At 40.1% G+C, this 18,531-nt stretch overlaps 2 protein-coding genes across 4 annotated transcripts; one reads left to right on the forward strand and one right to left on the reverse strand.

Moving 5' to 3' along the window:
• Positions 1-2,372: 2,372 nt before the first annotated feature.
• On the reverse strand, positions 2,373-18,035 carry fam98a (family with sequence similarity 98 member A). 3 transcript variants are annotated; one of them, XM_078798966.1, is made up of 9 exons: positions 17,940-18,035; positions 17,117-17,256; positions 7,538-7,686; positions 7,297-7,431; positions 6,379-6,560; positions 5,614-5,694; positions 5,419-5,535; positions 4,608-4,775; positions 2,378-4,133 (listed from the first exon to the last, which is right to left on the reverse strand). In XM_078798966.1, the coding sequence occupies exons 4-9, from the start codon at positions 7,397-7,399 to the stop codon at positions 3,567-3,569; spliced, it is 1,218 nt and encodes a 405-aa protein (XP_078655092.1). In that variant the 5' UTR covers positions 7,400-7,431; positions 7,538-7,686; positions 17,117-17,256; positions 17,940-18,035; the 3' UTR covers positions 2,378-3,566. The 3 variants fall into 3 exon arrangements, with proteins under 3 accessions (XP_078655093.1, XP_078655092.1, XP_078655091.1); XM_078798965.1 differs by lacking the exons at positions 17,117-17,256; positions 17,940-18,035 and adding an exon at positions 8,630-8,781 and having other exon boundaries at positions 2,383-4,133; XM_078798967.1 differs by lacking the exons at positions 7,538-7,686; positions 17,117-17,256; positions 17,940-18,035 and adding an exon at positions 8,630-8,752 and having other exon boundaries at positions 2,373-4,133.
• On the forward strand, positions 9,261-16,324 carry LOC131107662 (uncharacterized). The gene is made up of 8 exons (XM_058057893.2): positions 9,261-9,606; positions 11,453-11,559; positions 11,640-12,219; positions 13,091-13,673; positions 14,014-14,081; positions 15,198-15,294; positions 15,392-15,510; positions 15,685-16,324. Exons 1-8 carry the CDS (start codon positions 9,418-9,420, stop codon positions 16,126-16,128), a joined length of 2,187 nt encoding a protein of 728 aa, XP_057913876.2. The 5' UTR covers positions 9,261-9,417; the 3' UTR covers positions 16,129-16,324.
• Positions 18,036-18,531: the final 496 nt, after the last annotated feature.

The raw sequence follows: 18,531 nt of genomic DNA on the forward strand, positions 1-18,531 counted from the left end.
ATGAGGTGTATCCAAAGGTTACATTCTTTCAATTTGAGCAAATAAACCAAAATCAATTGGAATATTTGGGTCCATGTATACGTGGCTTGTCCACAAACACACACCTTAACTAAAAAGAGAGACATTCACTTGAAACACACACATCACCAAGGACTGTGGTCACCATCAAAGCGTCCATGTTGCACTCTACACCTTCGGCCACACCCTGCACTCTGAGCACTCTGAGCCAAGGCTTCAATTAAAGTGCTGCCAACGGACATGCTGGTCAAACCCTAAACTACCATTTCCTGCAAGGAAAAACAAGCAAACCTGCTTGACAAACCTGTTTATACTATTTTCAGTCGTCACTCGATGCATCCCAGTTCCAACATCGTGTGATTCATTAATGAGTGAATGCCATTCCATGGTTCTAAAATCACAACTTGCTGATATAGTTCATCTTCAAACAGCTAAAATAATGCATAAGGCTAAAAATAACCATGTACCAATTGTCATCCAATACTAAAAAAATGTAAAAATTAAAAATAAAAAAATAAAAACATTGATAAGCATTAATAAAATAAATTAATGAATAAAATAATTTGCTAAATCAAAGGATGAAGAGTCGTGAACCAGTCATGATGTGCTATATATATCACTATATTGACACTTACTATGGTACCCATTATGGCATTGGATGCTCATATCACCTTGTACTACGATACGTGACAAAAAATATATATTTTTAAAAAAATCTTTTTTAATTTTTACAAAAAAAATATTTTAAAAAATATTTTTTATAATAATATTTTTTTAATAATAATTTTAAAACAATTAAACTATATTAGGAAAGCAGGAAGTGAACAAATGTAAGAGTTAGTGATTGTAAAAGTACCAGATGGAGGGGTAGGATTTAATAAGCTTTGCTTCTTCCTACTCCTTTTGGACATGTGGAACTGGGAACTGATTATGGGATGCACTCAATTGGAATCTGATGCATGTTCTAATGAAATTAAACCAATACCATTAATAAGTTTTTTTTATTTAAATTTGAATTTTTTGTCACGTACCGAAGTATGAGGTGATATGACCTAATATAGTTACGTTTTTTTTTCTTCCCTGAGATCATATTTCTCCTCTCTTGTAGAGAAGTATTGGATGACATTTTTAACTCATTGCTTATTTTTAGCCTTATGCATTATTTTAGCTGTTTGAAGATGAACTATATCAGCAAATTGAAGTATTTGTCATTTTACAAATAAGGACTTTGGTGAGAGGAGTTATTGCACAAGAGGCACAATCATAAAAACAATAATAATAATAACACGGGTTACTGTCGGGGCCATAAACCACGACAAGCTAAAACTCAACTCTGAAACCTCCTGAAGTCACTTCCTGTTCTCCACAGAAAAACAGACACCTTTACATCTTAAGTGCCGTATTTAATCGTATTGTGTCTACTATATTGGGTAATACAAGTGTAAAGTTGCTATTACAAGACTTTGATTTTTAGAATACAAATGGCCCCCAGGAATGACTTGAGCAAAATAAATAACCAGTGTTGTGTGCTTTTGTTTATTATGCATGTGGTGCTGCTCATTTGCATACCGGAAGAAAGGCTCCCTCTGTCTTCTCACAAATCTTAGGAATACGGTCACAATTAAGCCTGAAAAAATCAGTTTTATGTGAATAATTGGTGCCTTGACGTCCTTTAAGAAGGTATTTACGGAACAGAGTCTAATATAAAGCACGGGGACGATAAACAGGATTAAAAGGTAGAAAACAACACGGAAGAAGCTAGCAGGAATGCGAATACATAAAATAACTTTACTTACTTTTGTCAAGAACAAACAGCCTCCAATGCTTTCGACGACTAGAACATGGCGGTCGCCTGATCAAATGTTTCACACCTTCACACAACTAATCACCTTTTCTCATCGTGTCATCGAAGGATAGTTAAAAAGCGGAGAGCTTCCATGATACTTGACAGCCTTTTCCTCTTTGTGGGACTTTTTTTTAGCGCCTGGAACTTTAGGAGACAAGACTTCCGCTGGGACATTTCACAATAAAAGCACACGTCAGGAACCGGCTGAGATTTTTTTTTCCTATGGAGTTAAAGGTGCAGTACTTTAATCAGTAGTTATTGGAAGCCACTTTAGTGACCTCCTTCTTTGCGATGTCATAATAACTTTAAACATACAAGGTGTTGGGAATGAGAATTTACACAATTATTTTCATTTTTATTGTGTTTTGTTTAAGTGATATTGTATTGTAGGGTTGGAATAATAATTAAATGTGAGCATAAGCGGTAGAAAATGAATGAATAAATGTGTTTTAGTGCATAATATAGATCATGCAATGCGCATATAACTAACATACAGCAAAGGACAGTTGAATGAACAGATGAGAAGTATTTGTGATGTCATTAAGAGCCTTATTGACTTTGAACAAGGTGTCCCTGAAGTCAGGACTCAGGCAAAAAAATTTAAAAAATGATAAAATTATTAATACATATTATTATTACATATTTCTAAAATAATTGTATTATTTAAAAATATATAAAAAAAAGTATTGCTAATTTGTTTAGTTTTTTTTTATTTCTATGATTACTGAAATTGTATATTAAAAACAGCAACAAGCCACTACCTTGGCAACAAATTGGAAAAATGGAACCTTTTCTTTTTACTATTTTATTTCCCTTTCTTCCTTGAACATAACTTCCATTAACAAAGCAACACGGCCTCTTTTTTTGAAAAAAAAATGCTACATGATTTAAACAGGGCATAACGTAAGCATTAAACGCTTATGCTTATGGATCAATTCTTTGAGCCTGATTATGATCCTCCTGACATCTTTCAAACCATAATCAGTTTTTATTAACTTATATTTTCAGGGAGACCAAAAAATAAAAAATAAAAATCAGCTTAGACTAAATGTATGTAAGCCTCCATGAGTACGTTATGTACCTAAGTACAGTGGAACCCGTTTATGTCAACATTAGCTAAAAACCAAAACTAGCCATCGCTTCATGTTCACGTTCACGTTACTTCATACGTGACTTTATTCAGACACATGCAGAGAATGTGTGATCATTTATAATAATCGATAAAGGGTTCTAATCTGATTCTTGTGTTTTCATGTGATATTTTATACTCTGCTGTGTTCGTTCCCTTGGATGTTTTAACTCCAGTCATACAGTCGCCCATCTCATGGCTAACAATCTAAAAAAAAAAAAAGTGTTAGTTGCTGTGGTGGAATCCACAGGACACTGCCGTGCTTTTATTTTGCAGCTTATTTTGCGCTGAACCGGAAGTGGTTTGGATGCTGTGTAAAGTAGTCATGTTGCTACTGTGGTTTCACGCCAAGTTGACATAATCGGTATGTTTTTCCACAGACATGACCGCTTTGGTTGACACATTTTGTGTCCGCTTCAGCGGGTGCTTGTTGTTAAGAAGAAGAACACGGTGGACTCGGACTCGGACATAAGCGTGTTCCACTGTACAAGTATCCACAGCGGTCAAACATTGCTCGGTAAGGCCGACGAAGAACTCAAGGGAGGTCCAACGCCAAAGTCCCACGCCACGTCTTCAACTGGTGTAGTGGTGGCTTTGATTGAAGCCGGCTTGGTTGTAGTGCTGTCCGCCATGTTGGAAAAACTGTTCAAAGTGTCCTCCTTGGTTGAAATTGGGGCCTCCTCTGCCCCCTCGCCCCCCTCGTCCCCTGCCTCCTCTGCCGCCGCCACGCTCCTGATGCCAGCTTCCGTTCTGGTGCTGGTTGTCGTGGTGACCCGCATGGTAGCCGGACTCTTGGGGGGCTCCCTGGTTGTTTCCTCGATAGGCACCTCTTGCTCCGCCTCCCCCGTGATGGACGCCCTCTTGATACTGGCCCTTGTTGTAGCCACCTCGTCCTGCTCCGGACCCCTCCCCCCAGCCACCTTGCACCCTCCCGCCTCTTGACCTGCCCCCTCTTTCGCCGCCGCCCCTCTCGTAGCCCCCCCGCCCTTGGGAGTAATGTTCATAACCCCCCCTGCCACCACCATAGTGTCCGCTACCTTGGGGGGCATCCTGACGCTTTTGCCAAGACGGCATCTCCGGAGGGGGGGCCTCAATCTCACAGGGGCGGCCTCCCCTGTCTGGCACTCGGCCCATTAACACCTGTGGTGAAACAAATATCATATTTAGCATCTCACAAAGTCTAGACTCCCGTCTTTCATCACAATTTGACCTTTTTCAGTTCTTTAGTAATTAACAGAACATTGGTATGTTTCAGGAAAATATCAGTTCCCAACTAAAAAGGGAAAAAAAAAACAAATTTTCAAGCATAACTTTCACTTTGACACAAATTTTGTTTGCTTTTGTGACAGCTCAAATATCTAAACTAGCTAACATACTAAGCTAACATGAACAACACAAAAAGGGTTTTTAGTTACAAATACTGGACAACGCCATCGCTATTTATAATGTTAGGCATTCAAATGTAAAACAGGTCGGTGCCGACTCTAACACAAGAGGAGGGTTAAACCTAAACACCAACGAGGCATGCATATCGCCTGATTAGCCCAACGCAGTGGAACCTCGCTTTTCGTCATCAGTTCGTCCGAACGGGCAAAGGATAAAAGTGAAACTCACCTTATTAATGGAACAGGCGGTCTTCTCTCGTGATTTGCCGCTGCTTGTACGAAGGATTTTCGACATGTCTTGCCGGGCTGCAAAAAGGTGGGCGACAGAGATTTTGCTTTTGGTGCCGAGGGCGGAACGTAGGGGCTGATAAACTTTGGCCAACTTCTCAGCATGCGCCTGCGGAGGGGCGGGGTTACAAAAAAAAAAAATCAGACATTCACCAGATTGAACCATACTATAAGAAAATACTGTTAAGTATTACATGTTATTATGAATGTATATAAAACCTTGTTTGAGGTGTTTGTAGGCGGAATAGCTGTGTTATGTGCATTCACTAGCAGTCTGTTTTTATCCGTTTTTATATCTTTAGAATGCACAGAAAAGCGAAAGATGAGTGTTTATGTCTCGCATACTGTCCTTTAAGAGTAGTGATACGTGTTATTTGGTAGTTTGTCAAATCCAATGACTTGTTAGCAACAAAACTGCTAATGCCAAATCCAATGACTTGTTAGCAACAAAACTGCTAATGTCAAATCCAATGACTTGTTAGCAACAAAACTGCTAATGCCAAATCCAATGACTTGTTAGCAACAAAACTGCTAATGTCAAATCCAATGACTTGTTAGCAACAAAACTGCTAATGTCAAATCCAATGACTTGTTAGCAACAAAACTGCTAATGTCAAATCCAATGACTTGTTAGCAACAAAACTGCTAATGTCAAATCCAATGACTTGTTAGCAACAAAACTGCTAATGTCAAATCCAATGACTTGTTAGCAACAAAACTGCTATTGCCTTTAGAGGATGCATGTACGTTACCTTTGCTCTTTCTGACCAACCAAAAGACTGCACGGTGACATCCAGACGTTTCAGTAGCATTTTCCTTCGCACTTCATATTCGTTCACTAGTGCTTGGTTGATGGCGTCAATCTTTTCCTGTGAAGTAATACACGGCACAGTGTTCATTTTACTTCAGTGTACCTCGACAGTAATTCTTATACTAATAATACTTACCATGTGCACGGGTCCGAAGGCTTTCTTCAACAAGGGCTCTCCAATATGATTTGGCGGGACGCTGCACGTGGCTTTTTTCAGCTAACATATACGACAAACAAATAGCATACAGTAACAGGGTGACTGGACTAACATCATAAAAGAAATGTTCAATGTCTCCACCATTCTTTGCTACGGTTGTGATTGATAAACCGATAAAGCAATCGTCTCCTGCATTGATCAGAACCAGCCGTAAATCCTCCAAATCATCATCCTTAAAGATGACCTATTATGCTCATTTTGGGTCCTTTGTATTGAGTTGTGGACTCCTATAGAGCAGCTACACCTAATAACCCAAGACCTCTCATTCATTCATTTTCTACCGCGGGGGTGCTGGAGCCTATCCCAGCTGTCTTTGGACAAGAGGCGGGGGTACACCCTGGACTGGTGGCCAGCCAATCACAGGACACATATAGACAAACAACCATTCACACTCACATTCATACCTATGGACAATTTGGAGTCGCTAATTAACCTAGCATGTTTTTGGAATGTGGGAGGAAACCGGAGTACCCGGAGAAAACCCACGCATGCACGGGGAGAACATGCAAACTGCACACAGAGATGGCCGAGGGTGGAATCGAACTCGGGTCTCCTAGCTGTGAGGCCCCATTGACCTTTCTAGATTTCTAACTAGATTTTAACATGTGCATGCAATTGTTGGTTTTAAAAAGTATTCCAAATGTACATTTGTATAGTCATTCCACTCTAGTGGACCAAACTGACCTTCTTCTCAATACCACTGAACAACTGGAACATGGTGATAGTGGCTGGAGGTTTGGACATGCCCAATGCCACGCATATGCCCTTCAGCTCGTGGAAGGCAGGGCTGTCGGACTCCGGGGTCGTCTTCTGGGGTCTGTTAACCAGGATCATCCTCGATGCCTCCAGCTCGGACACCAGAAACGCTGAAAAGGAAGTCACAAACAAGTACTAAGAACACCAGCGGAGTGCGGGCAGGGCCAGCAAAACCTTCTCTGCTGGCCTGAACACCATCAGAAGAAACTGACCTATATTTGCTAAAATAAATTCTGTTATTTGTTCGATGAAATTGTTTACATTTTGGTAATTAATTTATTGTATTTAACAGTCTGTTATCTTCATTTAGTAGCATGTAACTTGGCTGCACTGCTTCCAGGACAGATTTGGCTTTTGTCCACTCGGATTTCAGTTTCTGTATGTCGCCATGGAAACGGCCTAGGGCCTTCAGAATCAGTAGCGCTAGTCCACGTCAACACTATTAGCAACGGTGCTGTTTCTTTACCAAGTCAGATTTCAAAGTGCCCTTGTGTTTAAAAAAAATTAAAAAACTTCCATTTTTCCCCCATAAAGCATTGTATCATGTTCATTTGGGGTGCTGCAATGACATCAGCCTCCCTCAGCATTAAGGAAATATAAAAAAAATAATAAATTCTTTAGAAACTTGTACTGGTCCATGTTTGTATTTCTGAGATCTACCTTTGGGGTGTTAAGTTGCTGTGTGATGAACATCTCGCTTTTAGTAAAGGGTTCTTTTGTAAGTTCTTTTGTTATAGCGTTACATATAATGACCTCTGACAAGCTCGTTGAGTGAAGTGAGTGAAGTTAAATGTGCTATGTTGGTTTCTGCATATGTGTGCAAAAAACAAAGTACTGTAATCATACATAGTAGCAGGAGACAGTCATTCGTGTTGAGAAAGCGTTGGGTGACGTCGCCGCTGGTGAGGACGGTGTAAGGACAGGCCAGCTCGGACAACAAACCACTCATCTCCAGCTGGAAGCTCTCTGCCTCGCTTGGACCTGCAGTACGTCAGACAGCAAACCACACACTTGTCGACTTAGTGGATTGATTGAAGTGTTGCATTCATTAACTGAAGCTATGCTGGGACAAAATTGGAAATCTTACAGTTTGTGGCGTGGACATTCTCCCCCAGTTTACAGTAAAGTCTGAGCTCCGAAACAATCCATGCACAGAGCTTTGTAAACTCCGGCGAAGCAGCCCCGCCAGTCACACTTGCATCCAGAGCCCCATCTTCCAACACTGGGCCTTGATACCTACAATGACAAGTCACAAGTCCATTCTATCTTTCCAATCACAGGGCACATGTTGACAAACAACCATTCACACTCACATTAATTAACCTCGCATGTTTTTGGAATGTGGGAGGAAACCGGACTACCCGGAGAAAACCCGCGCATTCATGGCGAAAACATGCAAACTCCACACAGAGATGGCAGAGGGTGGGATTGAACTCGGGTCTCCTAGCTATGAGGTCTGCGCGCTAACCACTCGACCGCCGTGCAGCCAATAATAATAATAATAATTGCTGTATAAGAATAACAATAATAGTGATGATAATAATAGTAATAGTAATAATAATAGTGTTTGAGGGAGTCACAGCTGGCCTGGGAACGCCTTGGTGTCCTCCCGGTGGAGCTGGAGGAGGTGGCCGGGGACCGGGAAGTTTGGGCTTCCCTACTAAGACTGCTGCCCCCGCGACCTGGACCAGCGGAGGAAAATGGATGGATGGATGGATAATAATAGTAACAGTAATATACTAGTATTAATAATAATAGTAATAGTAATAATCATCAACGTGGGAGGAAACTGGAGTCCCCCCAGAAAACGAGTGTGGTTTAAAAAAAAAACAAAACAGTAATGCTGACCAAAAACGGCCCCCCAGCTGCACTTTGGACACGGCTGATCTCGCGAGATTAACCCGAAAACACTAATGTTTTGGCTCAGAATGGGAATTTCAGCTGCAGGACTTTAAAAACCGTTTAATTACAAAAGCACAACCCTTATAAGGAAGCCACTGGTCGGTCCTTACGACGGTATACATGTCATTAACAAATGAAGAGACTCCAATGAATGTCAGCCGTTAGCAAGCACAGCTTTAGCTAAAACACACCACGTCACGTTGGCTTCATGGATGGCCAGCAATTGAAATGCCACTTGTGTGTTATTTAATACGGCATTTTTGTTTCCTTCACTTACCCTAAATCTTCAAGAGAGACGATGATATCATTCTCCATAGTAATGCTTCTTGTGCAGGTTGCAAAAATTACAAAATGTCAAACACACTTCAGGGAACCAGCTGGACTGACAGCGGCTGATGTCTTTTTCGCTGGATTTATTAGTGGAGCACTTGTGCTGGACGGGTGCACTTCCGCCAACTAGTGGCTGAATTGTGCCATGAAACTACTTCGGAAAATATTTTTTTCAATTTTATTAATACAGTAATGTACAAAACATTACACATATTATACTACATCCCAAAAACGATCCTTTTTACAAATCCAAATGCTCACAGATATGTATCCTAGCTAATAACTATTATCCTCTAAGCTATTGCTACTACTGGGTTGTATAGTACATACAGCGTTGTTGCTATCAATAAAGTTTTCAAAACTAATATGAAACTTTCAAAGTAGATATATAGTGTGCTTTAACTCTTTATGGATGTTATTGCGGAAACAAGACCGTATCTTCATTTATATCAATTATAGGTATTCGGTATTCAGTTATTATTATTATTGACGATTATACGTATTTTTTAAAAGTGCAGTAACGCTCCTACACAGCAGGGGGCGATGCTACTGTTTGTGATGCTGTTATGCGTGTAGAAGATAATTGTGTTTGGGTCTTTTCATTCTGTCCTCGTTTAGCTGCTTCGTCTCAACACGTTTACGTTACATTTAATGGGATTTAAACATTATATGTTCTGTAATGTGCTCCGGTTACGCTTACTCAGATTTTATATTGTAGTGATTTAACACAAAAGCATGTACGGTCCCGGTCGGCCGCCTTTCGGGTTACCTAGACCTCGCGGCGGTCCGTACAATGTCGGGTCGCCTTGTCTCCCTCCACCTTCAGGACATTTGCCTCCTGGACCGCGTGGACCATTTCCGTCCACGCCGATGCTGGGGCCCCGGTTTCTCCCCAACAGATCTCCAGGACCTCCGATAATCAATGTACGTACACAACTCCTATGCTAATGCTAGCTAGCGCTAGATATAGAGTAGAGAAGGGCCATTCGACCTGATTAGGACACATTTTCAGAAGTCTAAGGACAGCTGTGATAGTTTTCCTTCATTATTCCACTTGTTTTCTTTTATTTAGTAATTTTCTCTTGTTAACTCTCGACTTGGCTAACAAAGTCGTAAAGTTACACTCTTGTCTGTACAGTCACACGAGCTATGTTTATACCAGTCGAAGATCGTCTATATGACAGGAGTGCTCTGGTGATTTTAGGAATCTGCTGCAAAAACGCTAATTTTAAATGAACTGGAGGTATATTAATGGCCGCGTTGGGCAGTCCTGATGTAGATGTAAAGATTGTTGAGTTGTATAAAACATAAAATTGAGAGTGTGATTAAAATCTACATTGCAATACACTGTTTGACATATAAATTGGAATAGAAACATTTAATAACAGCTTACACAGAAAGCTAAACTGGTAAAAAGAAATTTAAAGGAAGAAACGTTTTGGAGATCATTTATTAAGCATGTAAATATAGAGCATAATGTTGCAGATGTATTTAAATCTGAGTCCATTTGAAATGCACTACAACTAAGTACTTTTAGTCTAAAATGACACCCAAGATACATAGAACAGGAAAAGCTGCTGTTTTGTTGATGAAGGAATTGATACTGTCATTTAGGTACAGTAAATACTCAGTACATTCGTTATAGTTGTTGTCAGCTAATAATTCTAGCCATTTGGCCAAGTTTAGCTACCAGTGTTAAGGGTCGTTGAATCATAATCATACAATGAGTCAAAATCTTTGAATGGTATGTACGCAGTGTTCGTTTTGTTGGCGAGTTCATTTTCAAGATCACAACGAATCAAACCAAATACTCGCTGACAAAAAATATGACAACATTTTTCTCAACGAATAAAAAAAAATGACAGAAATGAGATTCAGGGGTGTGTAATTGTGTCTTGTAGACGGTAGGTTTGATGTTGATCTGTAAATAACGAGACTTAACTAATTTCTTCCTGGAGACTGGCTGAGCAACAGCACTGAGGATATGAGTACTACTGCTGGTCACATTGGGTATTACAGTCATTTTGAACTGAACTGTCAAATGATTTAACTGCTGAAAAAACATCCAAATGTTTCTTCATTTCAGGCGAAGTAATAATAATAATAATAAAACATTAAGGTCTTCTTCTTAAGGAAGTTCCCTTGTCTTTGACACATGGGGTGTCCAAACTTGATATGAAAGGACTTTCATATTTGATGCTTTAGGTTTTATATATTTCAAGAAGAAACTGCATCTCAGCTGTGTGATGTAGGTGGAAAAGCATATTATTTATATCCCTTTTTTATTATTATAGCCCTTATTTTGCTGTTTTTGTTTAAATTCCAATATATCAACTTTCCTCTTAAATATTATCTTGATTTATTCTACATTTTCTTCTTTCTAAAGTTTTATTTTGTTTTGGTTTCTCACAATAGTCTGACTTAAAATTTTTTTTAAATATTACTTTAACTCTATGAAACTAAAATTATTATTTTTCTCATATTATAAATTTATTCGCATAAAATCGCAACCTTTTTTCTCATTATAATGCAACTATCTTGTAAAGTTTTTGCATTTTCTTTTTCCATTTCTGCTGTTGCAGACTTCATTCCCATAATGTTTTGACCATATCATATAATATAACCTTTTCCCTATCCTAATTTTCCAAAAATTTGAATTTTTGTTTGTTTCTCGTAATATTACAACATTGAAAAAAAAAATAAAATCTGACTCGGTCAGTGAAAGAGTATACGCATTCCATAAATGTACTATGATTGTGAATACTCTCAGCCCCACTGTAGCAGCTTCTCCATAGACGGTAATACAGCGATTGCCTCTGAGGTTCCACACGCTCAGCCCCCCCCATGGAATCCCATGGAACATCATAAGTCAGACAGGTACGTGTTTGTAGGTGTTGATAAAAGTCAGAGGTGGGACATTTTCATTGATGCTCTTGTTGATTGGTTGCATTTTTCAGTGACCATGCCGGTGAGGAGTTCCTGCGGTGTCTTGCGGCAAATAAGCCTCTTCCCGACTATCTCAAAGGGAACATGGCCTACAACCTGGCCGATGCATTCAAATCAGCAAATATTCTCAAGGAGGCCGTCAAATCGGATCACGTTTTCCAGAAGCATTTCACCAGGAGCAAAAGCGGGAGCAGAGGTCGCAGCCGTAGCCGCGGCCGTAGTCGTAGCCGTGGAAGATCCCGAAACAGAAGTCGTGGACGGAGCCGAAGCACAGGAAGGAGCAAAAGTCGCGCTCGTGGTAAAAGTCGAGCAAGAAGCCGAAGTCGAACCAGGAAAAGTTGTGCAAGGAGCAAAAGTAGAAACAGGAGGTCAAGGTCACGGAGCAACAGTAGCGGCAAGAGAGAGCACGCCAGGAACAAACAACAGCAACGGGAAAGGAGCTCCAGCCACGGCAGGGACAAAGGGAAGGACGGCGCTGGTTGTAGTCGTCTTCTCCAAGGCAGTAGCTTCTTGGAGGGACTAAAGATGGTCATCAACAACCAAGACCTGGAGCGCCTGCCTACTCTCAAAGACGCGGCCCTCTCTATTCAGGTAAAGGTTGGCATGCTTTTCTTTGACTTATATTTATTGTTAGATTTGTAATCCCTATCATTTCCACCTGAACGCAACCGCAGAATTGGCCAATAAAAACTAAAGGAACTATTGAGTAGTTATTGAGGAGCTAAGGCACAAATTTAGAGTGGTTACCGAGGAACTGATCTAATAAACTAATGACTAAGGCACATGAATTTAGAGTAGTAACTGAGGAACCAATGAAGAACTAATGAGTAGTTACTGAGAAACTAAGGCACATACATGTAGAGTAGTTACTGAGGAACTAAGCTGAATTTAGCATTGTTTTGTGCCTCGGTTATATTTTTGTCCGGTCATATTTTTTCATTGTACCTTTCTTAAAATGAATGTTAAAATCTTGTCTAGTCTTAAATGTGTCAGAAACGATTCATATTTAGGGCTTAAACCTGGATTGTGTTGAACATGAACGATTGCATGTTCTCCCCGTGGGTTTTCTCCGGTACTCCGCTTTCCTCCGACATTCCAAAAAAAATGCACGTTTGGTCAACTAGAGACTATTATTATGAATTGTCCATAGGTATGAGTGAGTGTGAATGGTTGTTTGGCCAGATGTGCACCAGTCCGGGGTTTAGCCTGACTCTCTTCCAAAGTCAGCTGGGATCCACCCCTGCGATCCTGGTAAGGACAAGCGGCTTAGAAAATGGATGGATGGACTATTCCAAATGTTGATCCGCAATTGGAGAATCGTAGGCGTATCAATTAATTATTCCGTTTTTTAGCCTTTTGCTAGTGGTCCCGAACCGTTATGAAAACCATGCATTGACTCTGGACTATATGATTACTCAAATGTGTACCATTTGTTAAGAAATATGTATTATTTTATTAACAGGCCTCTAATAAAATCCAAGACATGCAACGTGCCTCCAGCATGAAGCCAGATGATAAAATGGAGACTTCGTCTGAAAATGACAACACGGTCCTGCCTCATGACAGAGTAGGCAGCGACTTCTCCTGGCTTCAACCCCAAAACCACACGACCGCAAGGGCTGATGAATTTGAAGATGAAGAGTCGTTCTTGTACGGGAACGAAGACGCAAAAGGCGAAGCGTCAACATCGACACTCACGACCGCCGAGTCGGTCAAACCACAGCAGGACGAGATGAAGAGCGGCGTCCCGGGCCGTCAACAGCACAGCGCCAATGTGTCAAATTCCAGTATTTCGGGCGACGTGTCGCTCTCGAGCCACGCCTTTGCTAATTTGGACAACAAAGAGTGTGAAAAGATCAAAAATATATTAAAAGGTATGAGCAAAATGGACACAATGGACAAGATGGCCTCCAACCGTATCGAGATACCGTCCATTCCTACACAAACTCTGACTTCGGTTTCATCGGGGGCTCCCTTGGGATTGCCCCCGCAGCACAACCCCAATCTACGCAAAGCGTTGGAGTCTCTCCAGTCGCTTATCAAAGGTGAGAGGATTTATGATTGATTCTATTATCTCGCTATCAGCCTCATTTACTTCACATAACGAGGACGTTGGCGTTAGCTTTTGGAAGTTGATCTTGGCGAACGTGTTTTCTACATTCACATCAATTCATTCATATTATTTTTTTTTAGATTGTTCTTGTTGATTCTTGGCTCTGTTTCTCCCCAGTTTTTCAAAGGATAAGGTTTTGTGCCGTCTGGCCGTGAAGGTGGATGGAATCTGTTGAAGACTGTTGCTGCTTGACCTGACATGCTAGCCTTACTATGCCTTATTGATCAATGCTTTTTACGTCCACTTAAATACCTTCTGTGTTTGCCTTTAAGTGACCAAGGAGAGGCGGGCAAAAGTTGAAGGTGTTGGAACGTCTCAGTCATCCTGTCATAAAGAAAAGGTAACGGATTTCTAAACACCTTGACGGTACGCTTCAACATTTGTCATCCTTGGATTCAATCTAGCTCATCACATCCATGCGCACAATCGGGAAATATGTGGACATTTACAGCAGTTACTGAGGGACTAATGAGTAGTTACTGAGGAGCTAAGGCACAAATGTGGAGTAGTTACTGAGGAACTGTTCTAATAAACTAATGACTAAGGCACATGAATTTAGAGTAGTTACTGAGGAACTAATGAAGAACTAATGAGTAGTTACTGAGAAACTAAGACAAATACATGTAGAGTAGTTACTGAGCAATTAATGAGTAGTTACTGAGAAACTAAGGCACATACACGTAGAGTAGTAACTGAAGAACTAATGAGTAGTTACCGAGAAACTAAGGCACATGCACGTAGAGTAGTAACTGAAGAACTAATGAGTAGTTACCGAGAAACTAAGGCACATGCACGTAGAGTAGTAACTGAAGAACTAATGAGTAGTTACCAAGAAACTAAGGCACATGCACGTAGAGTAGTAACTGAAGAACTAATGAGTAGCTACCGAGAAACTAAGGCACATACATGTAGAGTAGTAACTGAAGAACTAATGAGTAGTTACCGAGAAACTAAGGCACATACATGTGGAGTAGTTACTGAGAAACTAAGGCACATACATTTAGAGTAGTAACTGAGGAGCTAAGACACATGTGCATATTTAGAGTGGTTACTGTGGAACTGGCCACTAAGGCACATACATTTAGAGTGGTCACTGAGGAACTCATGAAGAACTAATGAGGGAATAATGACCAAGGCACATACATGCACATTTAGAGTGGTTATTGGGGAACTAATTAGTAGTTCTTGATGAACTAATGAGTAGTTGAGCTAAGGCACATGAATGTAGAGTAGTTACTGAGCAACTGATCTAACGCAGATACATTTAGAGTAGTTACTGTGGAACTAATGAAGAACTAATGAGTAATGGGTTGGGTTCATTAGGCTCTTTAACTACTGTTTGTAGTCAGTGTACCTTATTGTAAAGTGTTAGCAATATGCTAATGAATATTGTCAAGTAAACAATGCAGTTTTTTTGTAGTTGGTAGTTTTAAATCGACACTTTGGTTTTTTCCAGTCCGGTGAGGAAAGTGAAAGGAACAAAGACAAACAGAGCAAAATAAATCAAGCGGAAATTTTGATGAAAGAAGTGTCAGGATTCCTGAAAGAGGACGGTAAAGTAGTTTAGTCTTGTTTGTTTTTTCGCATTTAAACTCAATTCATTTCATTCAGTTATTCATCATTTTTCATGGTTTTTTTTCTTTCTTGCAGGATTTGGTTTCCTTACACCGGTGGTTGGTTTTTACTGCCAGATATGTGAGGAGTTCATCGGAGAATTAAAGAACGCTGAAAGTCACGCAGCCATCCACGGCTACCGAAACATCAGCCATGTGAGTGGGGCTGTAGTGATGCCACGATACGCCATATCCAGCTTTCCATACCATAGAGCCAAAAAGTGTTGGATGGCTTGTCAACATAAACGGGAACGACTTAAACATATCAATGGTATAATACCACATACCACATTATATTAATCTTTAATTGTGTCTTTGTATCGTTGTTAGAAAATGCAAGTGGATAAACATAACAAAGATACTAAAGGACACCAAAGCAGACACCAGCACCCTTTATCAGACCAAAAGGGCAACAAGGGCCACAGTTGTACTGATCGAGGTGACGACAGGAAGGACAGGGTCAAACAGGAAGATGATTCCAACGGTCACAGACCTGGCTCGGAAAACGCTTTGTGGAAGGGCATGAAGAAGGAGAGGATGCTCATTACTGTGTCCCGTTGTGTCGAGTCTCCGAAAGTTGAGGAGCTCAAAAAGGATCATGGAAACCATTCCAAAGTCAAGGAGCACACCAGAGACATGGGCAAATCCAGCGAGAGTAAGAAAAAAGATGATAGTAGCTCCGACAGCAACGGCGACCAAGAAAAGACATCGAAAGGAAAGTCGCACAAAAAGAAAAAGGAGAAAAAGAAGAAGAAGAAAAAGGAGAAGTCTTAAGTGATGGAATTACATTTGTCACAAGTCCACCCTTTAGTTACCTGCGTTTGAGGTTTTTCGTCAAAGCATTCATCGTTCGCCGTCACTGTACCTTGTGAATCCCAATACATTGTACAAATGTTTTATATTTTGTATTATAGAGAAAATCAAAAATGTGTGCACAATTCGCTATTAAAAAGATACCACGTTATTATTATTTGTAGTGTACTGATGGTAATACGTTGTGTTTTCATCAGTCTTGAATATTTTTTGTGCGTTCACGCTCACGTTTCTTGTCCATTTGGACTTTTCATCATTGCAGCGACGTAATCGTCACAAAAGTTGGAAATATCTCGTTGACAAAAATGAAAGCGGTACCTAAACTTAACATAAACAGGTTTACTTGTCGCTGGGTTGATAGAGGAACATAGAGGCAATTTCATTTATTTCCGGCTTTGAGGCCTCCACCGTTCAATCTTTACGATATAAAGATTTAGTGCCAAATATATCTTCAAATAACAGCGGCATGTGTCGGAGTGGATCACACTTCCTTCTATACTCATGAGGAATTAACGCCATGGAAGACAATATTGATGCTTGGGTAAGTACCGTATTTGATGGATTGTTGAAGCATGCCCGAGATATTTATTTAGTGGATTGTGTAGTCACGCAATTACTTCATCAATTTTTCTGTCTTGTCAAATATGTGTATGTAATGTTAGCGACATCTGCAGTTAATTTATGGTGAAGTTAATGTTTTGTTTGAGTCGCTTCCCTGTTGTCCAGCTATGTTTTGCGTCTTTAATAATAAAATGTTCCACTCTCTTGTAGGAGTAGAGCTACAAACAGATTAGACACACACTTATTATTATTATTATTATTATTATTATTATTATTATTATTATTATCATCATCTTGTCTCCTGGCTGGGACACTCAGCCCTCTGTTATAGAATCGGGTGGAATCAAATCGGGCCGATATACCAACAAACGGTTAATAGGATGTTTACCTGGCGCCTTGGTAGGTCTATGAAGAAAGGAACTTGGTTTCTCCCAAAAAGAGACCTCCCAATATCTTGGCTGGTGGCCTGACCGTTCTCTCCAGAGCTGGCATTACAATATTACAATATAAATGTGTTCCCTAGGGCACCTGAAAGAGAGACAGACAGGAAGTGATGTCGTTGGGGGGGGAACTGAGTTTCAAATTGGCACAGGTAACGGATGCAAAAGTATTGTGCCCTGTTGTGAGATCATTCTAACCTGCAATAAAAGCCTGTTGTTCCGGTGCTCAAGTCTGGTGCTTGTGTGTCTCACAACATTGCTGTAACATTACTGACACCTAGTGACCAGTGTAGAAATTTGTCTTTGAATGTGTATTTTTGAATAACTTATACCGTATTTGTATTTTACTTCATTTAGCAATTTTAATGTTCAAAATTTTAAATCCTTCATCAGCTTAGTACAAGATCATAGGTTAAAAAAAGACACTGATGCAATGAAGTAATTATTCATTACATAAGTAGCCATTGATGCACTACATTGCAGATGGGGATGGCATACAATTTCACAAAAATTACAAACTATCCCTTTCACCATCAACATACTAAATAATACATATACTTAATACAGATATTCAACTGAAGTATTTACATAAAGCACCTTTATTTCAGTCATGGTATTTTAATATATTTGATAGACATCATCGCTGACTTGTCATGAATTCAAGTAATCCCCCAAGTGAAACAAATTAGCCATAATGTGTGGGATTCTCAACTCTCTTATTTATTTACAACAACCAGTGTTATAAAGCTACAATATTTTTATCACACATACCTGTCGTTGTTTTTGTGAACTGGTTGTTTGGACCGTCCATGTTTACAATGCAATTCTGGATGGATTCTGTTCACCATCATGGCGGCCAAACACATACTACGGAAGTGGATGTCCAGGCCTTGGTCGCTCCTATATGACGTCATCACACAGGTAAAAGCCACAGCTAGCCGAATTGACTCGTTCCAATTGGCAGTTCCAAGTAAGTTGTTTTTTTCAAGTAAATTGAATAAAGAAGTATTTAAAAACAGCAATTATACCCGTAAAATATCGCTTTTATTTTGTTACCCTCTTAACGAGCAACCTTAATTTGAGCACATTAAGTTAAAAGTCCCAACTGTTTTCATTGGATGTGTTGTACCCAATGTCATCCGGCAGATGGAGACAATGTCAAGCTTGGATACACAAGTGTGGCCCCAGTGCTGAATGTATTGCCTTAGTTGTACATTTACACAATAAGAAAAAGGAAGTGAAGTGTTGCAATCCTGGACAAATTCATGATTCAAGCTTTTACTGTACATGCCCGTCACTCCACCGCAAGTCCAAACCTGCCGGAGGAGAGTCTCTTCTTGCCGTATACAAACTATGCAAAACC

Source organism: Doryrhamphus excisus, linkage group LG19 (genome assembly GCF_037039965.1).
Source record: "Doryrhamphus excisus strain RoL-2023G ecotype Guam linkage group LG19, RoL_Dexc_Guam_v1.1, whole genome shotgun sequence".
Classification (NCBI taxonomy): domain Eukaryota; kingdom Metazoa; phylum Chordata; class Actinopteri; order Syngnathiformes; family Syngnathidae; genus Doryrhamphus; species Doryrhamphus excisus.

Excerpts from the sequence above, each read along its gene's own strand:
- LOC131107662 (XM_058057893.2), top strand. The coding sequence starts at position 9,418 with ATGTACGGTCCCGGTCGGCCGCCTTTCGGGTTACCTAGACCTCGCGGC. Across the intron at positions 12,220-13,090 it reads ACGCGGCCCTCTCTATTCAG|GCCTCTAATAAAATCCAAGA; the intron begins GTAAAGGTTGGC and ends TTTTATTAACAG. Across the intron at positions 13,674-14,013 it reads TCTCCAGTCGCTTATCAAAG|TGACCAAGGAGAGGCGGGCA; the intron begins GTGAGAGGATTT and ends TTTGCCTTTAAG.
- fam98a (XM_078798965.1), bottom strand. The coding sequence starts at position 8,667 with ATGGAGAATGATATCATCGTCTCTCTTGAAGATTTAGG. Across the intron at positions 5,536-5,613 it reads CCTTCGGACCCGTGCACATG|GAAAAGATTGACGCCATCAA; the intron begins GTAAGTATTATT and ends ATTACTTCACAG. Across the intron at positions 4,776-5,418 it reads GTTGGTCAGAAAGAGCAAAG|GCGCATGCTGAGAAGTTGGC; the intron begins GTAACGTACATG and ends GCCCCTCCGCAG.